Below are 19,035 nucleotides of genomic sequence, written 5' to 3'. Positions count from 1 at the left end.
TGGAAATCCAGCAGTTCTCGACCCTCAAGGACTGTGATTTCAGAAACAGGGCTGTACCAGTCTGTAACCTCTGGCATGGACATTAGGATGTCATACTAGAAAACTTGACTGTATTGTGAACTTCCTCATAAGCAGAATTTTATGATTGTTGTTTATGATGGCAACACAGACAATAATGTGGAAGCAACTGGAAAGATTACATTTTAAAAAAGATGCAGGCAGCTATTGCAAACGGCGCAAGCAAAGGAACGAGTTTTCTTGCATAGCTTCAGAGGCGGTCTGTAAGCATTTTACCGCAGACAAAATGTGAAAAAATGAGAAGTGTCAAAAGTAAAGAAAATACGGCTAGCTTTTTGCCAACGATGCAATATTTTTGCCTAACGTAATCGATGTTACTGAGCACCCAGTCCTGGCAACCCCTGCTGCCGTCCAATAGAGAGTGACCGGAGACCGCTTGCAAGTCTGTGGTATAAAGGCGAAAGAACCGGCACCACTGGTCCTGGGAACCGCATTAAAGAAATGAATCAGGAAATTAATTCAAGTGCAATTGTACTTTTCCCTTTTGTCAAAGAAGCTTTTTAACGTGAACCGCGATGTCAGCCATTTTAACTGTACGTAAGTGCCTCTGTCCCTCTGCTTGTCAATGAAGACGGCAGGGCAATGAAGTTGCACTACTGGGAGCATCGTAGCGAGACTTGAGTGAACTGTGATGACCTACGTGGTCTCTAAACAACCTCATTTAATAGGTTCGCCGTAGAGTCATGGTTTGCGGTATAAGGTGCCAGACCGCCGGCCAACCGCTCTGCCACGCTTTGGAGCCATTAGAATCAGTTCGTTGCCACAGCAGCACGGGTGATGGACGTTTGCGTCATGTGAAACATTGACTGTAATACTGAAGACGATAATGTTCCCTAACCCTAACCCCCCCCCGCCACACACCCTCACACACACACACACACACATCTTTTAAAGCGTGCAGTGTCATCATTGATATCATCGATATCATCGTTGAGTTATCTGTTCTTATAGATAATGTTTTGATTGTCTCATTAGGGACCAATTTAAGCCAGATTTCAGCCAGGGACCATAATCACTCGAAGTGCAAGTGCCACTAAAAAATAAATAAATAAATAAATAATAATAATTATGTGTACTTTATATTAGCATGACTATAATGACACTGTTTTACAAAGTGCTTCTCATATACTTAACGTGTGTTTTACTTATGAAGCCCAGCTTGTATTAACCACAACAGTATAACAATGCTTCTCTTCATGCAGAATAACAACTGTATGTAAAACGCGTGGTCAATTGATGTATTTTTTGTATGCATACTTGTCTTAATTGTCATCTTTTTTGATAAATGTGTATTTTTATATGTTCAATAGTGCTACAATAATAATGTCACGCATATACAAGGCAGTGATGTTAGTTTGTCGCACAAACAGTCGTGTTTCACGACTTGGTGTGGTGTGAAAAACACCTGGAAATAAAGAAAAGATACGTTCTGCGATTGCCTCTCAAATTGTTCTTTTGATCAGAAAATCACCAAAGCGCTTGACTACAGAGTACAAATAAAGCTGAGTTCACTGCCCCAGCGCTTTGCGATTCACACTGCACTGTTTGCTTCACTTGACGTTGACAATATGATTAATTGAGATGATTAATGTTGTGCAATGGGATGCCTGCTGAATAATAGGCTTGGCATAGCTGGGCGGGGGAACCACAGATTAATAAACGAGGCAGAAATTCCTGCAGGCCCTAATTACATGACTAGAACACGCCCAGTGACCACAGGAAGGAGGCATACAAACAAGAGGAACCGGCAATTACACTACAAACTCATAATTGCATGTTCATAATCATAGACATTATATTTTATTATTATTTTATTGCTGCCTATCTTTCATCGAGCCATGTTATCACCTATGAGTCGTTCAACTGAATTCAACAATGGTGCTCGCATGAGCAAGCATGAAGATAACAGAACAAGTAAAACGAGAGGAGCCTGTTTACAACACTTAATGACATCACCAAATCTTGATTTCATTTTGTAAATGTCTTTTTATTTCCTTATATGTATGTTTACTTATATATTTGTTTAAATCGAATTGTTTTTTTGTTTGATCGTTTGTATTATTGTATTGTTAAAAGAATTGTAATAATTAATAAAAATAAAAATAATTTTTTCAAATTTAGTCAGGCAGAGCATTGGACGTTTGTTTTGTGACGTCAACCTGCGCGCCGGAGAAAGAGGACCCAGAAAACTACACGTGTTGTGTACAGCGACTGGCATCTTTGATGTGAACTTAGGCACACTCGTTATTAAATCTGGTTGTTCATTTGTTTTGCAACCATGAGTTCTCAAATAACGTGTGTTGGATGGGTAAAGCGCGGAGTTTCTAAGGAAACGCCAGAGAAGGTTGGCAGTATTCGCGGTCGTTTAAATAGCACAATCTAACTTGTCTGCCTAGCCGACTAGCTGTCATTAGTGCTTCCATGTTAAATACTTGCCTTCTAACTGCTTAAAATGAAACAAGAAGAATTTTAATGACATATAATGGGAGCCAGAACACACAATTACGAGAGCAAGCTTAACCAGTTTGGCAATCAGTTGAAATCCGCCTGTCAACCTTTTAGCTAATATGGCTAAATCATTTTTTTAGGTGGAGTTGAGCCAAGAAGAGCTGCAGCGCATTATCTCTGAAGCTAAGGAACAACTAGGGTAAGTTCTCCAGTTGTGCAGCTTATTCCATAGAAAGCCATCTAGAAATAATGTAATTCGCAAAACATATGTTAATCAACAGCCATTAAAATATATTGTAACGCCCAGCTATGTTGTAATTGGTTTGTTTTGCACTTTAAGTAGCTATAAAGTGCAAGCACAGCGAGCTACGTCCGAGTAGATTATTCTCTGCGGAGAATGTGCTCACAGTTATAAATAAGGTCAGGTGTGGCACGATTAGCATTTAGACCTCAACTCTGTGGTGATCTAGGGTATGCAGGCTGCGATGCTGAAGTTCAGATTGTATCTGCGAAAGGTTTTTGTGACTGAAGCATTTGTGACTGTGCGTGTGGACTGGCAGAGAGCAGGGCGATGGCGACGACGGTGACGAAGGCGACGAGGGGACGGGCGGCGGTCCTGAGATGAGCGAGGAGGCGGAGGCTCCGGCGAAGGACGAGAACGGGGAGGGGGACGAGCTGGCGGAGTACCAGCTGGACAAGTACGACGAGGAGGACACAGGTGGGACAAGAGGAGCCACACCTGTCGTATGAAGGCTGCGTGTCTTCCCTATGCAATATCCAAAAAGCGATCTCATGCATTTGTGCGTGTATGCACACGCCAACTGAGTCAATTCTGTGCTGTCTATAATGGTTTAACCCGCAAAAATATTTACACTTCAGAAACTAGGCAGATGCAACCATTGGGCGAGTAATTTAGTGTTCATTGCGGGAAATGTTATTGATGTATAGATTATCATTTGTGTCAGAAGTGGAAAGGTGCACTTACACTCAAGAGCGGGCAGATTTGTTGTCACAGTTGCTGTGTCCTACGCTGCCGTATTGCGGAAAGATTATTTTACTTGCCTGGTTCATCGTTCTAGTCACGGCAAACTTGGGGGACAGTCTGGCGGGGCTCACCGTCTACTGCACCAATGAGGAGGACCCCTACATCACCATTAAGGACACGGTGAGTGCCCCCACTATGACCTTTAACCCCTAAACCTCTCCCTTAACCCCCCTAACCCTACATCACCATTAAGGGCATGGCATGAACCTATATCACAATACCCCTGTAGTCACAATCAACAGCTTTGCTCCTTCTCTTATTAATCTGTGATCATTTCATCGGACGTTGTGAAGCTGATTGTTGCTTTTTGTTTTTTTTTTTTCATCAACGTAGGACCAGTACGAACGGGAGGACTTCCAGATCAAACCGAACGACAACCTCATAGTCTCAGGCAGGGCAGAGAAGGACTGCTGTAACCTGGAGATACACGGCAAGTTCCTCTCCCGGCGCCCCCAAAAAAAAAAAGACCCCCACCGGAAACGCCAAAGCCGGGACTGCCAAAGCCAGAACTTCAGCCTTCTGGCGCCAGTGTGAAAATCCTCCGCTCTTAAGTCCGTGCTAATAGCAACCAGCCGACCTTTCCGCGCCGGCACAAAGGCTTTACGGCGCTCCCACATTAGGAGCGCTTACTGCTGATAACTGATGTTCGCTAACTGGAAAAATCATTTTTGGAGCTCGTGTACAAACAGGACGGAGTGTGGCGCAGTGGGTAAGGAACTGCGCTCGTAACCGAAAGGTCGCAGGTTCGATTCCCGGGTAAGGACACTGCCGTTGTACCCTTGAGCAAGGTACTTAACCTGCATTGCTTCAGTATATATCCAGCTGTATAAATGGATACAATGTAAAAATGCTATGTAAAAAAGTTGTGTAAGTCGCTCTGGATAAGAGCGTCTGCTAAATGCCTGTAATGTAATGTAATGTATGCATTAGCGTACTCCTACATTTATCAACTGAAGCGTACGTGTGCTCCTTGGAGAACACGTTAGCGTAGCGCCCTGCGTCGGTGTCGCGCGGTCACGTTTTGAGGAATCTGAATAGCGGTAAAGAGCTCTGTTTCCTGGGTTGGCGTGAGCCTGTGCGATGACTGCTCATGACTGCGTGTCCGATCCCCACAGTGTACAACGCGGAGGAGGACTCCCTCTACGTGCACCACGACATCCTCCTCCCCGCCTACCCTCTGTGCGTGGAGTGGCTGAACTTCGACCCCAACCCCGAGGAAAGGCAAGGTACTGTCGCGGGGACGGATCGAGGAGGTTCAGTGGAGATGTGGTGCTCAACTGCAGTCCCCCTCTCATATTCTAAACAGCTTATTGTGCAGTTTACGAAAGACTTGGAACACATAATCTTCAGCGTTCGTCTGCTGAGCCAAGTGTTTTTCAAGTAGGTTTTTAATCTGACATTAAAGGGACATTTGGTTGTTTAACCCTTGTTAGTGTTTTTTTCAAAATTTTGAGTTCTAGAACTCCACTGCCTTCAGTTACCATTAGTGATTATGACATCAGCAGTAGAATGTTCAGTTTAGAACATTCTAATTGCCTATTTGTGCTCTTACACCTTTGTGGTTAATATACACTAATACTGGTTATCCCGCAGTACTAATTTGCAGGGCACCGTTTTCACAGGGAATTATGCTGCCGTCGGCAACATGACCCCAAAGATTGACGTGTGGGACCTGGACGTGGTGGACTGCTTGGAGCCCGTCTTCTCCCTCGGCAGCAACAAACCGAAGAAGAAGAAGAAGAAAGGCAAGAAGGTGATATGCCAACCCGCTGACCCCTGTTCTGACAATTTACACCAACACACTGATCCCTATTCTGCTCATTTACACCAACACACTGATCCTTTTTATGCCAATTTACACCAACACACTGATCCTTTTTATGCCAGTTTACACCAACGCACCGATCCCTGTTCTGCCAATTTACACCAGCACACTGATCCCTTTCCTGTCATTTACACAAACGCACTGATCCCTTTTATGCCAGTTTACACCAACACACTGATCCTTTTTATGCCAATTTACACCAACACACTGATCCTTTTTACCCAGTTTACACCAACACACTGATCCCTGTTCTGCCAATTGACACCAGCGCACTGATCTCTTGCAGGCGGCTGCAGCAGAGCCAGTGGAGGGCCACTCCGACGCAGTTTTAGACTTGTCCTGGAACAAGCTGATCCGGTGAGTCGCTAACATCTGTCAACTTCAAACTGCATACGCAGCCTGAGCATGAGCACTCCAAGGCTTGAGGGCAAACGCAGCCGTAAAACGGCAGTCGATTGGCTGACGACATCCATCGAGGCGGTCCCGGGTTTGACGGACAGCGCTGTCGCTCTCTCTCTCTCTCTCTCTCGACCAGGAACGTGCTGGCCAGCGGGTCTGCGGACAACACGGTGATACTGTGGGACCTCGTGCAGGGCAAGCCCGCCTCCACGCTGACACGGCACACCGACAAGGTATCAAGCCCAAATCGCGCGCGCCCTCCTAAAGCACCCCCTTTCCTTGCGCACGGGTACCCCCCCCCCCCCCAGCGTGACCGCAGCGCCTGACTGTCGCGCAAACGCTCTTCCAGGTGCAGACGCTGAAGTTCCACCCCTTCGAGGCACAGACGCTCATCTCAGGGTCGTACGATAAGTGAGTGTCTGCCAAACCGCGATAGAACTTTTAAAAACAAAGGCTAGATGAGGAAACGTGTCAGTTCGTGACAATGAAGTGTTGAGCGTGTTTGAATATTCAATTGTGAAGTCCATTGTTGGGAGCTGCTGCCCTCGCTACGTTGGAACAACATGTCGTCTGCAACAAAACTGTGTTTTTTCCAGGAGGTATGTAGAGTAGGTGTGTGCGTGTGTGTGCCTGTGTGTTTGTGCACGTGGTAGGTGTAGCAGTGTGTGTGTACGTGAGACTGTACACATGTCTGTGTGTGTGTGGGTAAATGGACTGCATTTATATATAAATGAACTGCATTTATATAGCGCTTTTATCCAAAGCGCTTTACAATTGATGCCTCTCATTCACCAGAGCAGTTAGAGGTTAGGGGTTAGGTGTCTTGCTCAAGGACACTTCGACATGCCCAGGGCGAGGTTTGAACCGGCAACTCTCCGACTGCCAGACAATCGGTCTTACCTCCTGAGCTATATCGCCTGTGTGTGTGTGTGTGTGCAGTAATCTCTCGCTCCGCCTCCGCCCAGGTCTGCCGTCCTGTACGACTGCCGGAGTCCGGAGGACGGCCACCGGACCTGGAGGTTCAGCGGACAGGTGGAGCGCGTCACCTGGGACCACTTCTCGCCCTGCAACTTCCTGGTACGCCCCTGCCCACGAGCGCGCGCGATTGGCTGAGTCCCCCCACATGACCAGTGTCTGCTAACCCTGATTGGTGTGCCTTGCAGGCGAGCACGGAGGACGGTTTCGTGTACTGTCTGGATGCCCGCTCCGACAAGCCGGTCTTCACCCTCAGAGCTCACGATGGAGAGGTGTCGGGTAGGGAAGCGCCTGATTGGCTGTCTGAATGCAGCTGTGGGTTTTTTATTGGCTGAGCCTGACCTCACTCTGCCTCTGCCCCTCCCCCTCCCACAGGTCTAGACCTGAGCAGCCAGGTGAGGGGCTGCCTGGTCACCGCCTCTGCAGACAAGCACGTGAAGATCTGGGACATCCTGGGGAACAAGCCTAGCCTTATCCACACCCGGGACATGAAGATGGTATGGTCCACTAGCCTCTACCCCGAACCCTTACCCCAAACTGGGTCATGAAGATGGTATGGTCCACTAGGGCCTAACCCTCATCCCTCACTCACAACAGGGTCATGAAGATGGTACAGTCAACTAGGACTAAATGCCTAACCCTTACCCCCAACAGGGTCATGAAGATGGTACAGTCCACTAGGACTAAATGCCTAACCCTTACCCCCAACAGGGTCATGAAGATGGTACAGTCCACTGGGACTAAATGCCTAACCCATACCCCCAACAGGGTCATGAAGATGGTCCTGTCCCCTAAACCCTAAACCCTAACCCCTAACCCTCAACCAGGACACAGAGATGGCACAGTACCTTATCTCCTACCCCATTACTGCTAATGTACAGCTGGGAAATGAGACTGTTGCAGTACAGTAACTCTGTGCTTCAAACCCCTCAACTCAGCCTGGCAGCGGTGAGTCAGAAGGTTCAGTGCTGCATCACTGTGCGTACTGCAAACGTGCTCAGATGAGTCGTAACGCTTTGTGTCCAACAGGGGGTGCTGTTCTGTACGTCCTGCTGTCCTGACCTGCCCTTTGTGTACACTTTTGGAGGCCAGAAAGATGGACTCCGTGTCTGGGACATCAGCGATGTGGCAGCAGGTAACGAACTGGCATTGATGAAGTGGCCCTGCGTGTAGTGTGCGAACAGTATGTGTAAGTGTGCGAGTGCGTGTTTACGTATATGTGCGTGCGTGCGTTCTGACATACTGTTTCCTGCTCAGTTTCCTCTACATTTGGGACTCGGGAGCGGCTGGTGGTGAACACAGAAGCGGGAGCAGGAGGCAGCAGCAGCAGCACAGCAGCTGAGATGGAACTGTCCTAGTGCATTCAAATGGAACAGTCCTAAACCACCCCCCCTTCCAATGGAACAGTCCTCACGCCCCCTTCAAATGGAACGGTCCTAACCACCCCTCCTTCAAATGGAACAGTCCCAACCCCCCCCTTCAAATGGAACAGTCCTAACCACCACACCTTCAAATGGAACAGTCCTAACCACCCCCCCTTCAAATGGAACAGTCCTAACCACACCTTCAAATGGAACAGTCCTAACCACCCCTACCTTCAAATGGAACAGTCCTAACCACACCTTCAAATGGAACAGTCCTAACCACCCCTCCTTCAAATGGAACAGTCCTAACCACCCCCCCTTCAAATGGAACAGTCCTAACCACCCCCCCTTTTCAAATGAACAGTCCTACCGGCCCCCTGTCTGTTGAGGAGCCTCTCACTTCGGGCGTTATGTTGCTAGAGCCCGATGCATGTCCGATGTAAAGCGAGGCGTTGGACAGTTTGGTCTCACGTTGGTTCAGCTAATAAAAGTGCAGTCCTACACATTTATTAGTTGAACTACCTTTCCAAACTTGCAGATATCCTTTTTAAGGATCATGTCATTCCTGTGTGATATAACTTCACTTCCTCTCAGAAGAAACATTTATTATTTTTGACGAAACGGGAGTGCCAGAATTCAAGAAAAGAGCAGAAACTGTCAATTTGCTTTATACATGCTCTGCTAAATATTTATATTCTTGTAGGAGAAAGAAGATTCTCGAGCCAAATGTGTAAATCCTCCTGATTAAATGGCAAATAATTTTTTCCCACTTGTCCTCCTGAATTTTTTTATTAATGTAACTATAATGGTATGGTGTGAGTCTGGGGTGCATTAAATAACATCGAAAATCGAAATTGTCAAAATCAGCATTTCTGAACGATTAAATTGTCAGAGCCATTGCAAATGTTGCTGACCCCACGGTCAACCCTAACCCCATATCCTTTTAATAAGAAAAGTATGTAATTAACCCTTTAAAGTGTAAGCCCTGACCCTTGCCTACACTGCTGCCAACAGGACAGCCCCCATCTACTTGCAGGACATGACTCGGTTCTATGTGCCTGCTCGACCACTCCGCTCTGCGGCAGCAGGGTGGCTTGTAACCCCTCCCACCCGCCCAAAGGGATCACAGATCTTCTCCACCCTAGCTCCCCAGTGGTGGAACGAACTCCCCGTCTCTCTCCGAACCTCCCCCTCTCTCTCCGAACCTCCCCCTCACTACCCATCTTCCGCCGTGGCCTGAAGACTCATCTCTTCAGACTATACCTAAACTAACCACCACCACACTGTATATTTCACTTTTATATAAACCCCCCCCCCCCTTCATGACACTTGTTACATGTTGCCCCATCCCAGCACTTCTTTTGGTAATTTGTATTTGTCCTAATACTGTAGCTTATTCTTCTGCCTAGTTGGCTTTGCAGAGGTTAGGTCAGAATAGTGTTCACTGTGAACTGTGTTCTTGGCTAGAAATAGCTGTACAAAATAAGTATTGTACCTTACTGAACCTGTGTTCAGCAGTTGTCTACGACCATGAAATGCACTTTTTGTACGTCGCTTTGGATAAAAGCGTCTGCCAAGTAAATGTAATGTAATGTAAAATGTGATTAGAATGTTCTTGACTGAACATTCTAATGCTGATGTCACAATCACTACTGGTAACTGAAAGCAAATGATTATCATGAATAAGAGGCGTGTCCTCAGAGGTGTGCTTTATAGATGTGTGAGATACAACTTAAACCTCAGTGCTGTCTTGAATACAACTAGTGGCCATTCATAAAAGTAAGGAACATCACATGCACTCTTGTTCATTCTGCCCTTTCACGGAGTAGTAACACCTTCTCTGTAGTCGCGTTACTTTCGTTTCACACGTCTAGCGAGCACATATGCAAAGACAAAGATGGGAGTCGGCACAAGCGTCAAATTAACATGTGAACACATTAGCATGTTAAGAGCAGATAATGTGCGTGTTCGTCTGGTGTTTCTATGTTTTGGTGATAAAATGGGTTCTGCAAGCCAATTTAGGTGCATGTTTGTCACCTACTAGACTCACAAGTTATTGGACTACATGTGATGAGGCAATGCACAGTCTGTGACATTTCAGCCTTAACCAATTTACATCAAATGTTACATCAAAAAACAATTATTAACAGTTATGTCATCATTATTCAGAGCCATAATATTTTTAAATATGCAGTATCAAATTTTTATTTTTTTTGTTCGTCTGAAAGCCGTTTTTCTCATTAATTTTGTACATCTGGCCTAATAACTGAGCGGCTGAGCGAAAACGTCCCGGATCAGTTGTTACGAGGACTCGTTTCTCACACGGAACGCAATTGCTGTGACACAAAGGGGCGGTCGCTAGAGAGGAGAGTGTTTTTGCTTGGGAAGCATGGCTGTAGGTCAAGCAACAAAACTAACATGTATATTTTCACGAATTTCTAGTTTCGTCGCGCAGAGGCAGTTTAAAGGTAAGTAACGATACTTAGCTGATGTTCCGGAGACAGAGAAAGTAACTGAGTTGCAGAAAACCCGCCAGCTAGTGCACGCAAACTCAATCCTACTAGTCACATAGATTTGACAGCAAAATTTTGGAATGACGTTTACGTGCATCAAAACCACTTGTGTTCCTCAGCAGTTACCGTCGTGTCCGCCCATCATAAATCCACATTAACTGGACCTGCAGATGATCTGAACTGGTAGGTGTGCCCGGAGAGCAAACCGAGTGAGCTAACTTTACGCTTACATGTGTGCTGCCTAAAAGTGCACGTCTGTCATTTTGCATTCTGCATGTTTTCCAGATAACTGTGTATTGTTAAGTATTTGTGTTTATTTTCTTGGCTCCTTCAGAGTGCTAAGCTGTTTTGAGGTTATGGGAGAAACGTCTTTTAAGGCGGCAGGGTGATTACACAGTGAAATGGGAAGTGTCCCTGTCTTTCACAGCAAAGTGGAAATCGGCCTGACGTCAGATGGGAAAACAGTCGTGTGCTACCATCCGCCCGCGGACGTGCCGTATGAACTCACCCAGGTGAGAGGGAGACTGGGGGCTCTTCTTCAGCCAAACACTTTCTAAGGACTACACGTTGAAATACATTTTTAGACTGACTCATTGAAGGAGAGCTATTTATTTGCCTGATATTTGTTTCACGTTTTGTTCACATCTAAAGCTGGTGACAAGTGCATTAGGACTACAGATCTCGGACTTGGATCCAAATCGCATGGGGGGTTTGGTAGCTTTGCCTCAAAGATGCACATGCGCTGACTGCTGGTAGAAAATCACGGCAGAATATGTAGTAGAACATTCGTATTGTCCTAATGGTTTACATCGCTTCTAATGGCTACCCATGTTCGATCCCTTTCACATAACTGAACCCTGAAGCTACTCAAAATGTCCACTGTTGGTAGTGTTTAAGAGAACATGTTCCCGTAGCAACGCTGCTGCTGAATCAAGGTGGAATGAGCTGTCATGCTTGTGAGCCCTGAAGGCAGTCTCTAGTCACAGAGAAGCTCGGACAGGAAGCCGCGAGCAGTTGACGGACAGCTTTGTGAACGCCGTCCTTTTTGTGTGCGACGCAGCCCCTGCCGCGCCCGGACCCGCTGACCAACCCCGCAGAGACGCACGACCAGGTGCTCAAGTCCCGCCTCAGCAGGGAGGTCCTGCAGGACAAGCAGGCGCCCACCATCGAGGAGCTCAGCAAGATGTTCTACACCACAAAGCACCGCTGGTACCCGGTTGGCCAGTGAGTTTCTCCCCCTCTCCGATTGGTGGAAAGCCTGCATCCACTGTCTCCGACCGTCTCTGTTCACTGTAACAGTGGGGAGTGTACTGCAGGGCTCTGCTGCGAAAGTACAGCTGAACGTACAATGCCCCATAGGGGCTTCTGCTACTGTTTGCTACTGCGGGGCAGTGTAGCACAGTGGGTAAGGAACTGGGCTTGTGACCGAATGGTCATAGGTTTGATTCCTGGGTAGGCCACTGCCATTGTATGCTTGAGCAAGGTACTTAACCTGCATTGCTTCAGTATATATCCAGCTGTATAAATTGATACAATGTAAAAAATAAAATGCTATTTAAATGTTGTGTAAGTCGCTCTGGATAAGAGCGTCTGCTAAATGCCTGTAATGTAATGTAATGTAATGCTTAAAGTTCTAAGCTAAAGGCTACAAGGCTACATATGGAGCGGGATCTGGATTCCATTCCTTTCGCGCTTAAAACCCCTCTTCTCGTTGCCCAGGTACCACACCCGACGCAGGAATCGCAACCCTCCCAAAGACCGGTGATTGGCTGCGTCGCTGCCCACCCCCCCGTCTGACGCCCGTTCAGGCCGCCGTCACGTAACCCTGTGCTGTTCTGAAAGACCGTCTGTCCACTGTTTGTGAATTTTGTTTTCTAAATAAATGAACGAATCCTTAAAAGTTCTGTATAAAGCTGCGTTAAGTACCTTTTATAGCTGAGCGGAACTGAAATCGTGTTATTCGTGTTTCACGATGCAACGGCGAGACCACATCGAACATTATGCATCCGTAGTACATGGCAAGTTTACCCAATAACCATGTTCTTTCTTTCTCCCAAGAAACCTGTAGTGTTTATGTATGACGTTATCGTGAGAAACGCGATCCAGCCAGATATCAAATCAGCAAATTCCAGCAAAGATAACCACACTGTCCATACCCTTCAGGATAGATGATCAGCTCCAGCTCAGCATTGTAGTTTCAGTAAACCGAAAGAACGTCTTGGAGATCTCTTGCATTTGTTGTAACTTGAATAATCATCACTTGCTAAAAAAGAATTACACCGGTACATTCATACAACATTTAAATAAACCACGACGATACACGTTTGCTTTGCCTAATAAGATAATTAAAGAAATGTTGATTTTCAATTGAATTGTTGAATTTACCTTAGGTGGCATTGTGTAAATGATGTAGCCATAATCAGTCTTTGGTAGGCTACTTCTGAAGCAAGCTGGGAAATGAGTCCCCTATATAATTAGTATCATTGATTAGTTATTTAATTGAGCTATAAATGCCCACACTGCAGTTATGTGCTAATTGTATGTTAAAAGGCCTAGGGATCTCACTTTATAGGTTGTAATACTTTTAGAGATATTTTACTTAATATTCTTGAAATGTAAACAACGTCATCTATGTTTACTAGTACAGTTATGACCTGTGATTTGCTATAAATTATCTCTCCCCTCTCTTACTTCATGAGTGTTGATAGGTTCTGTAGTAACCAGATAGTGAACTTATGTTTCTGTCATCTAGGGATTGGGCGGTGCTTATGAACTGTTTATACATAATCATAATATCTATTAATTTTCAAATTAAACGCGCAATTGTCATGTTTATAAGGCAGAGACAGAACAATCAATGTCCAAAACAGAGCTGCTGCGAATGATCTGGTTCGTTTCCACAATCTATGATGTTGACGCAACCGGAAGAGGGCTACGCATGCGCTGTCAGTGCAAACGAATGAAGAAGCACTGATAGAGTCGCAGCGAAAACCGCTACCGCATTAAGACAAGATGTCAGGACTACCCCGTAGGATCGTCAAGGTAAATATACATGGTTGTATCCAGTATGCACAGGCAGCTATGGCTGACTGAGTATTGAAAAAACTGCTTAAACACAGAAGCAGGCACACGTAAGGGGAGGTAACTTTGGTGAGACGACAGGAGCATTTTTGGTGGCTTACTTCCGTTACTCAATCGGTCTAAACCCTTATAATGCTGGGTTGAAACATAGCTAACTGGCTAGCGCTATATTCAGTCGTAAAAATGGCGGAGTGTCCCTTGTCCCTTTTAATTTTATCACCCTGAAATACATGGACCTTGCGTTGATTGAGAGGGAATATACGGTCACCAGTTATGCTTTTGGCCGCGTAGCTAGCGCGATACATATACGCGGTTGTTCAGCCAGGCGGGGAGTTGTGAACGTGACCCTTTTTCTGGATGGGCGGTGATCTTGCTTTCCGTCTTTAAAAGTGTCCGATGCATTTGCAGAAGTCGCTTATTACAGAAAATTTAGAGCTGCCTAATCTATCGATGTCATTCGCTTATTCTTGTCTGTCAGGCTGCGATCAAGTAAGGGCATGCATGAAGGTATATTCCAGAAGGCCTCGTGTTCATGGGCGGCTCTCTGTGCTGCAGGCCATGCGAAATGAATGGGCACATTAGCAAGCTAGCGGTGCAAGGTGCAAACTTGGCTAGCTAGTGCGATTTTAGTTTGTGTTTCGGTTGGATGGCAATCTAGCTAACTTCTCACAACAGTGACAACTAACCAGCTGATTCCGGACGCCCACAGAAACGGGGGCGTTGCGCACGTTTGCAGAAATGTGAACTTGTAGCAAAGGGTGGCTAGCCTACCTAGCAAAATAGCATCGTACGCATATTGAATCTTTCACTTTGGCCAACTCGCTCCCCGCATATCAACTTACATATCACCCAAGACCTTGCTCGTTAAGATGTATTTATTAGTTATAAAAATAATAAGGCAAGTGTTTTGAGTTTTTATTTTTTAAACGACTAAGTTAACTGGGGAGTAGCCGGATGGCTCTTTGGTGATCGTTGCAGATTGTGGCATTCTTTCTTGTTTTAATGCCTCGATCTTGGAAGGAGGCGTGTATGGAAGACTAACGTTTAACGTTCCAATATTGTATATATAAATACATCTGTACTTAAATAAATGTACAAATAAATACTTAATTTTACTTAGAAGTAAGTAATCTCCACCTTGTGACTGTCCTTTTCACAACAACGTGGCCCTATTTAATTTCATTTTGATTGCACAATGACATATTTCAGAATGGCTTTTTTAAAATGTATGCCTCTTTTTCATAATGACACTTCAAAATTATAAGACAACCTGTCAATCAACACGAGTGCGGTGACTGACGGTGACCATGCACTGACGTAGTCTCGCACAAAAAACGTACCGATGGTGAAAATACATCATTTTGAGCGTATCGGTTACATTGTGTTTTATCTATTAATTCTCACCCGGTGTGATATTTCTCCAGGTGCTGCGTGTAACTGTAATTGACACTCAGGCGTAAAGCATATCCATTTTACGCAGTTCTACTGGCTCTGAGAACGTCAACGCACAGAGCCAATCATATTTGGCTTTCTCTCTGTGGTTCCGCACACTCTTATCTTGCGTTATACCATACCTGATTATTTTAAAGAAAATAGTTGTGGTATTTCCGTCGAGTTGTGCTGCGCAGTGACAAAAAAACTGCTGAGTGAAACGCATCTGTACCGCTCAGGAAAATCTGTCTGACCACCTGTTTTGACCAGGTAAAAACGCGGTGACCAATACATTAAGCAGGTTAAATCCCGTGGTCACCTATGCCCCAGCAGGGGTGTATGAAAACGAATAATTATGAAACGGCTGCGAATGTTCACTTCAGTTACCTCAAAGCTATTTGGATCCAAATATCTACGCATTGTATCCTTAAACTGATTTGATTTGCATGCCAACGGGCATCCTATACAAATTATTCCTGGTGCTACCGTTGGCGGCTGTGGCCGACGTTAACTTCGCTTGTATGGAAAATAAATATTTTGTCGGCCAGTATGAAAACACCCAGGGGAACACCGGTGCTTGTAATTGTACAGGCTGTATTCAATGACTGGTTGGCAACAGCAGCTAAACCAGCTCTATGTGCAGCTGGCTATTCAGCGAAACCTCATCTTTAATAGGCCCTTTGCTAGCTCCTTTTAGAGAACTGGTGTTAGTGCAGCAGGCGTGTCTGCTGTGTCGATGATCGTTTTCTGAATCGGGTGAAAACCTTTTAAACTGCTGCCTTTTATTCAAATGAAAATAAAGAAAACGAGTCCGTAACCAGTGGTTCAGTCCAATTACCTGTGCCTATCTCTGACGTACACACACACACTCCCTCTCTCTCACATGCAAACACACTGTCTCACTCGCACGCACGCACACACACACTCGCACTCATATGCACACTCACTCACACGCACTCATGCACACACAGACACACGCACACTCGCACTCATATGCACACTCACTCACACACGCACACTCTCTATCACGTGCAAACACACTCTCCCTCACAGACTCAATCACTCACACATGCACGCTCACCCAAAAAAGTTATGGGCCTGTAAAATGACCTACGCGTGTGTCTGTGTGCGTGTGCGTCTGTTTAGGAGACGCAGCGCCTGTTGGCGGAGCCCGTTCCCGGGATAAAGGCGGAGCCGGACGAGAGCAACGCCCGCTACTTCCACGTGGTGATCGCCGGGCCGCAGGACTCGCCGTTCGAGGGCGGGACCTTCAAACTCGAACTCTTTCTCCCGGAGGAGTACCCCATGGCGGCCCCCAAAGTGCGCTTCATGACCAAAATATACCACCCCAACGTAGACAAGCTGGGGAGGATATGTCTAGACATTTTGAAAGGTAAGGCCGTTCCCGGTCGGTCGATGTTTTCCGGAGAGTGGTCGCGGTCGCTTTCGAATTTGCCCTGACGCGGTCGCACCGTCGCGGTCGCCCTGAGCGTACGTCGATGAAGCCGCAGCCGGTCGGGAACGTTCGCGGGCTTTTATCGGTTTGGAGAGCAGGTTTTTTTTTTTGGAATGTTCTTTCAAAAATTCCAAGTGGGTATTCTAGAACTCCAATTGTTACATCAGCATCGGAATGTTCAGTTAAGAACATTCTGATCACGTGTTTTAAATCTTGCGCCTTATGGGGTTAATTTCACCAGGATAAATATGAGCCTTTTAAAAAAATGTGCTGCTTCTGAACTGTCCTGGCTGCTGCTTCTGCTTCTGAACTGTCCTGGCTTCAGACGGCTGAAGCAGATTTGGTCCTCAGATGTCCCTTTCTCCCTCCCCTTTCTTTCTGCGCTCTGTCGGTCTGCCTTGCAGACAAGTGGTCCCCGGCCCTGCAGATCCGCACAGTGCTGCTGTCTATCCAGGCGTTACTAAGCGCTCCCAACCCCGACGATCCGCTGGCCAATGACGTCGCGGAGCAGTGGAAGAGCAACGAGGCCCAAGCCATAGAGACAGGTGAGCCCTGGAGGCGTGCGTGAGTGTGTTTAAGTGAGAAGAATAGTAAGAGGGAGTGCACTTGAGGAGATTGACACGCACATGAATGAGTTTATTTATATGTATGATGGTTCAGGTTGGAAACCTTCAGTAATGAGTTCCAGCTGCTGTATAAATTAATAATAATAACAGCAGCCTAAATAGTCTATTGGAGAAGAAATAGTTGGTGCCTATTTCAGTGGTTCTCAAACTATCCTGGGGGAACACTGTGCGTGCTGGTTTTCATTCCACACACCTAATTCTACTAATCAATCAGAGTCGTTGCTAAGCACCTTGAGTAGAAGAATCAGGTGTGTGCACCCACACTGGCCCTTTCTGGGTCAGACTGGGGACCCCAGCTCTGAAACATGAAAAGCACCTCAGTATGAAAAATGAACAGCTTGTTAAAATTCTGGGATTGCAGTTGAGGTTGGATTGAAAACCAGCACACGCAGTGGTTCCCCAGAGCCGAGTTTGAGAACCACCGGCCTGTTGGTTGTTGCTAATTATTCAGGTATTTAATAGCTTTCGCTGTTGATGAAAGAAAATTAAATCAGCAATTGGTTTAAAGGTCACTACTGCCCCCCAGAGTTCCAGCTTAGTTTTTGGCCCTTTGCCGGGAGTTTGAAGCCTGTTGTTGCTCAAAAAACGTGCTAAAACGTGCTAAAACGTGCTAGAACGTGCTAAAACGTGCTTCGCCCTGCGCGTGTGACTCGACGCCATCGTCGCTCTTGTGTGTTCCAGCCCGCACGTGGACCCGGCTGTACGCGGGGAACAACATCGAAGTGTGAAGCCGAGGGGAGCCCCTCCAGTTCCGCCGAGACTGCCTGCCTTCGTTTCCGCTCAAAGGACACAGTCTTAAAGGGGGAGGGGGGGGGGAAGAAAAATAATAAAAAAATGCAAACGAGCAAAAGCGTATATTAAAACGGGAGAAAAACAAACAAAAAAAAAACAAAACAAAAAACCGCTGGCCATTTGGTGATTTTAAATGCACGTCAGCCAATCTGTGTTTCGTCCCGCTTCGTTGTCGTGACGCCAGGGCGGGAGGCCGTCTGTTTGACATTGTGGGTTTTGGGGGGGGGAGTGGGGGTGGGCGGTGTTAGCATTTAACTGGCATTAGTCTGTCCCACTGTGGAGGTTGGGGGGGGGTTGGGGGGGGGGGGCAGCTGGGCTATCTGTGGAAAGTGGGGGAGGGGGGGGGGTTAGGTCCCTATTTTTTTTTTACCTTTTCCTTTTAATGTTTTTTTTCTTCCTTCGACGCTATTGGTTCGTTACAAAGCGGTTCATTGGTCCTCCCGAAGTGAAATGAAGTGGAAACATCCGACTCGGAGGTAAACGGTAAAGGGGGGGACGTGGCTAAACCGGCAGGTAAGCCAGCCGCCATCATCCTCATTCGTGTGGTCGCCGACTCCTCCCCCCCAACCCAAGCCCCACCCCCTGCCCACACAACCTCGTCTGACATAGGCTTTTACTTTTCCCTGGCTAGTCTGGGAATCCAGGGGGAAAACAAAATCTGTAAATCTTTTGTTTTAGTAAAATATTTTTGTTATTCTATGTGGTCTTAGTATTTTCTTTGGATGTGTTTGGTTGCTGCTGCCATGTTAATGGAATGGGGGGGGGGGGGGCACCAGGCTCTGGGAGGGGCCCTTCCCATTTTATTCAAAGAGGGATCAGAGACGGCCTCCTTCTCAGCTCTAAGGTCAACCAGCCGCAGCAAATGAACTGATTGTAAATTCATTCTTTATATTGAAAACGGGGGAGAGAGAGAGAGAGCGAAAAAAAAAATGGTTTCCTACTCCAGCGAAAATTGTGAAAACAGTCCACCCTACATTATTTGTTCTTTTCTGTAAATAAATA

At 46.3% G+C, this 19,035-nt stretch overlaps 3 protein-coding genes across 6 annotated transcripts; all 3 read left to right on the top strand.

Annotated features, from left to right (window-relative positions):
* The first annotated feature begins 2,227 nt into the window (after positions 1 to 2,227).
* pwp1 (PWP1 homolog, endonuclein) lies at positions 2,228 to 8,898 on the top strand. Of its 3 annotated transcripts, none has more exons than XM_064318604.1 (16): positions 2,228 to 2,422; positions 2,667 to 2,725; positions 3,087 to 3,244; positions 3,606 to 3,691; positions 3,905 to 4,001; positions 4,687 to 4,797; positions 5,194 to 5,324; positions 5,683 to 5,753; positions 5,932 to 6,028; positions 6,145 to 6,206; positions 6,761 to 6,872; positions 6,959 to 7,049; positions 7,146 to 7,267; positions 7,800 to 7,905; positions 8,028 to 8,203; positions 8,235 to 8,898. In XM_064318604.1, exons 1-15 carry the CDS (start codon positions 2,357 to 2,359, stop codon positions 8,126 to 8,128), a joined length of 1,470 nt encoding a protein of 489 aa, XP_064174674.1. In that variant the 5' UTR covers positions 2,228 to 2,356; the 3' UTR covers positions 8,129 to 8,203; positions 8,235 to 8,898. The 3 variants fall into 3 exon arrangements, with proteins under 3 accessions (XP_064174674.1, XP_064174675.1, XP_064174676.1); XM_064318605.1 differs by having other exon boundaries at positions 8,028 to 8,216; positions 8,278 to 8,898; XM_064318606.1 differs by having other exon boundaries at positions 8,028 to 8,219; positions 8,366 to 8,898.
* Positions 8,899 to 10,443: 1,545 nt separating this feature from the next.
* mrpl42 (mitochondrial ribosomal protein L42) lies at positions 10,444 to 12,559 on the top strand. Of its 2 annotated transcripts, none has more exons than XM_064318642.1 (5): positions 10,444 to 10,602; positions 10,770 to 10,830; positions 11,075 to 11,159; positions 11,708 to 11,871; positions 12,367 to 12,559. In XM_064318642.1, exons 1-5 carry the CDS (start codon positions 10,524 to 10,526, stop codon positions 12,410 to 12,412), a joined length of 435 nt encoding a protein of 144 aa, XP_064174712.1. In that variant the 5' UTR covers positions 10,444 to 10,523; the 3' UTR covers positions 12,413 to 12,559. The 2 variants fall into 2 exon arrangements, with proteins under 2 accessions (XP_064174712.1, XP_064174711.1); XM_064318641.1 differs by having other exon boundaries at positions 10,767 to 10,830.
* Positions 12,560 to 13,532: 973 nt separating this feature from the next.
* LOC135245534 (ubiquitin-conjugating enzyme E2 N) lies at positions 13,533 to 18,732 on the top strand. Its single transcript, XM_064318640.1, has 4 exons — positions 13,533 to 13,689; positions 16,306 to 16,552; positions 17,020 to 17,160; positions 17,923 to 18,732. The coding sequence occupies exons 1-4, from the start codon at positions 13,660 to 13,662 to the stop codon at positions 17,967 to 17,969; spliced, it is 465 nt and encodes a 154-aa protein (XP_064174710.1). The 5' UTR covers positions 13,533 to 13,659; the 3' UTR covers positions 17,970 to 18,732.
* The last annotated feature ends 303 nt before the right edge of the window (positions 18,733 to 19,035 follow it).

This window comes from Anguilla rostrata, chromosome 19 (genome assembly GCF_018555375.3).
Source record: "Anguilla rostrata isolate EN2019 chromosome 19, ASM1855537v3, whole genome shotgun sequence".
NCBI lineage: Eukaryota > Metazoa > Chordata > Actinopteri > Anguilliformes > Anguillidae > Anguilla > Anguilla rostrata.
This window is presented reverse-complemented; position numbering and strand designations above follow the sequence as displayed.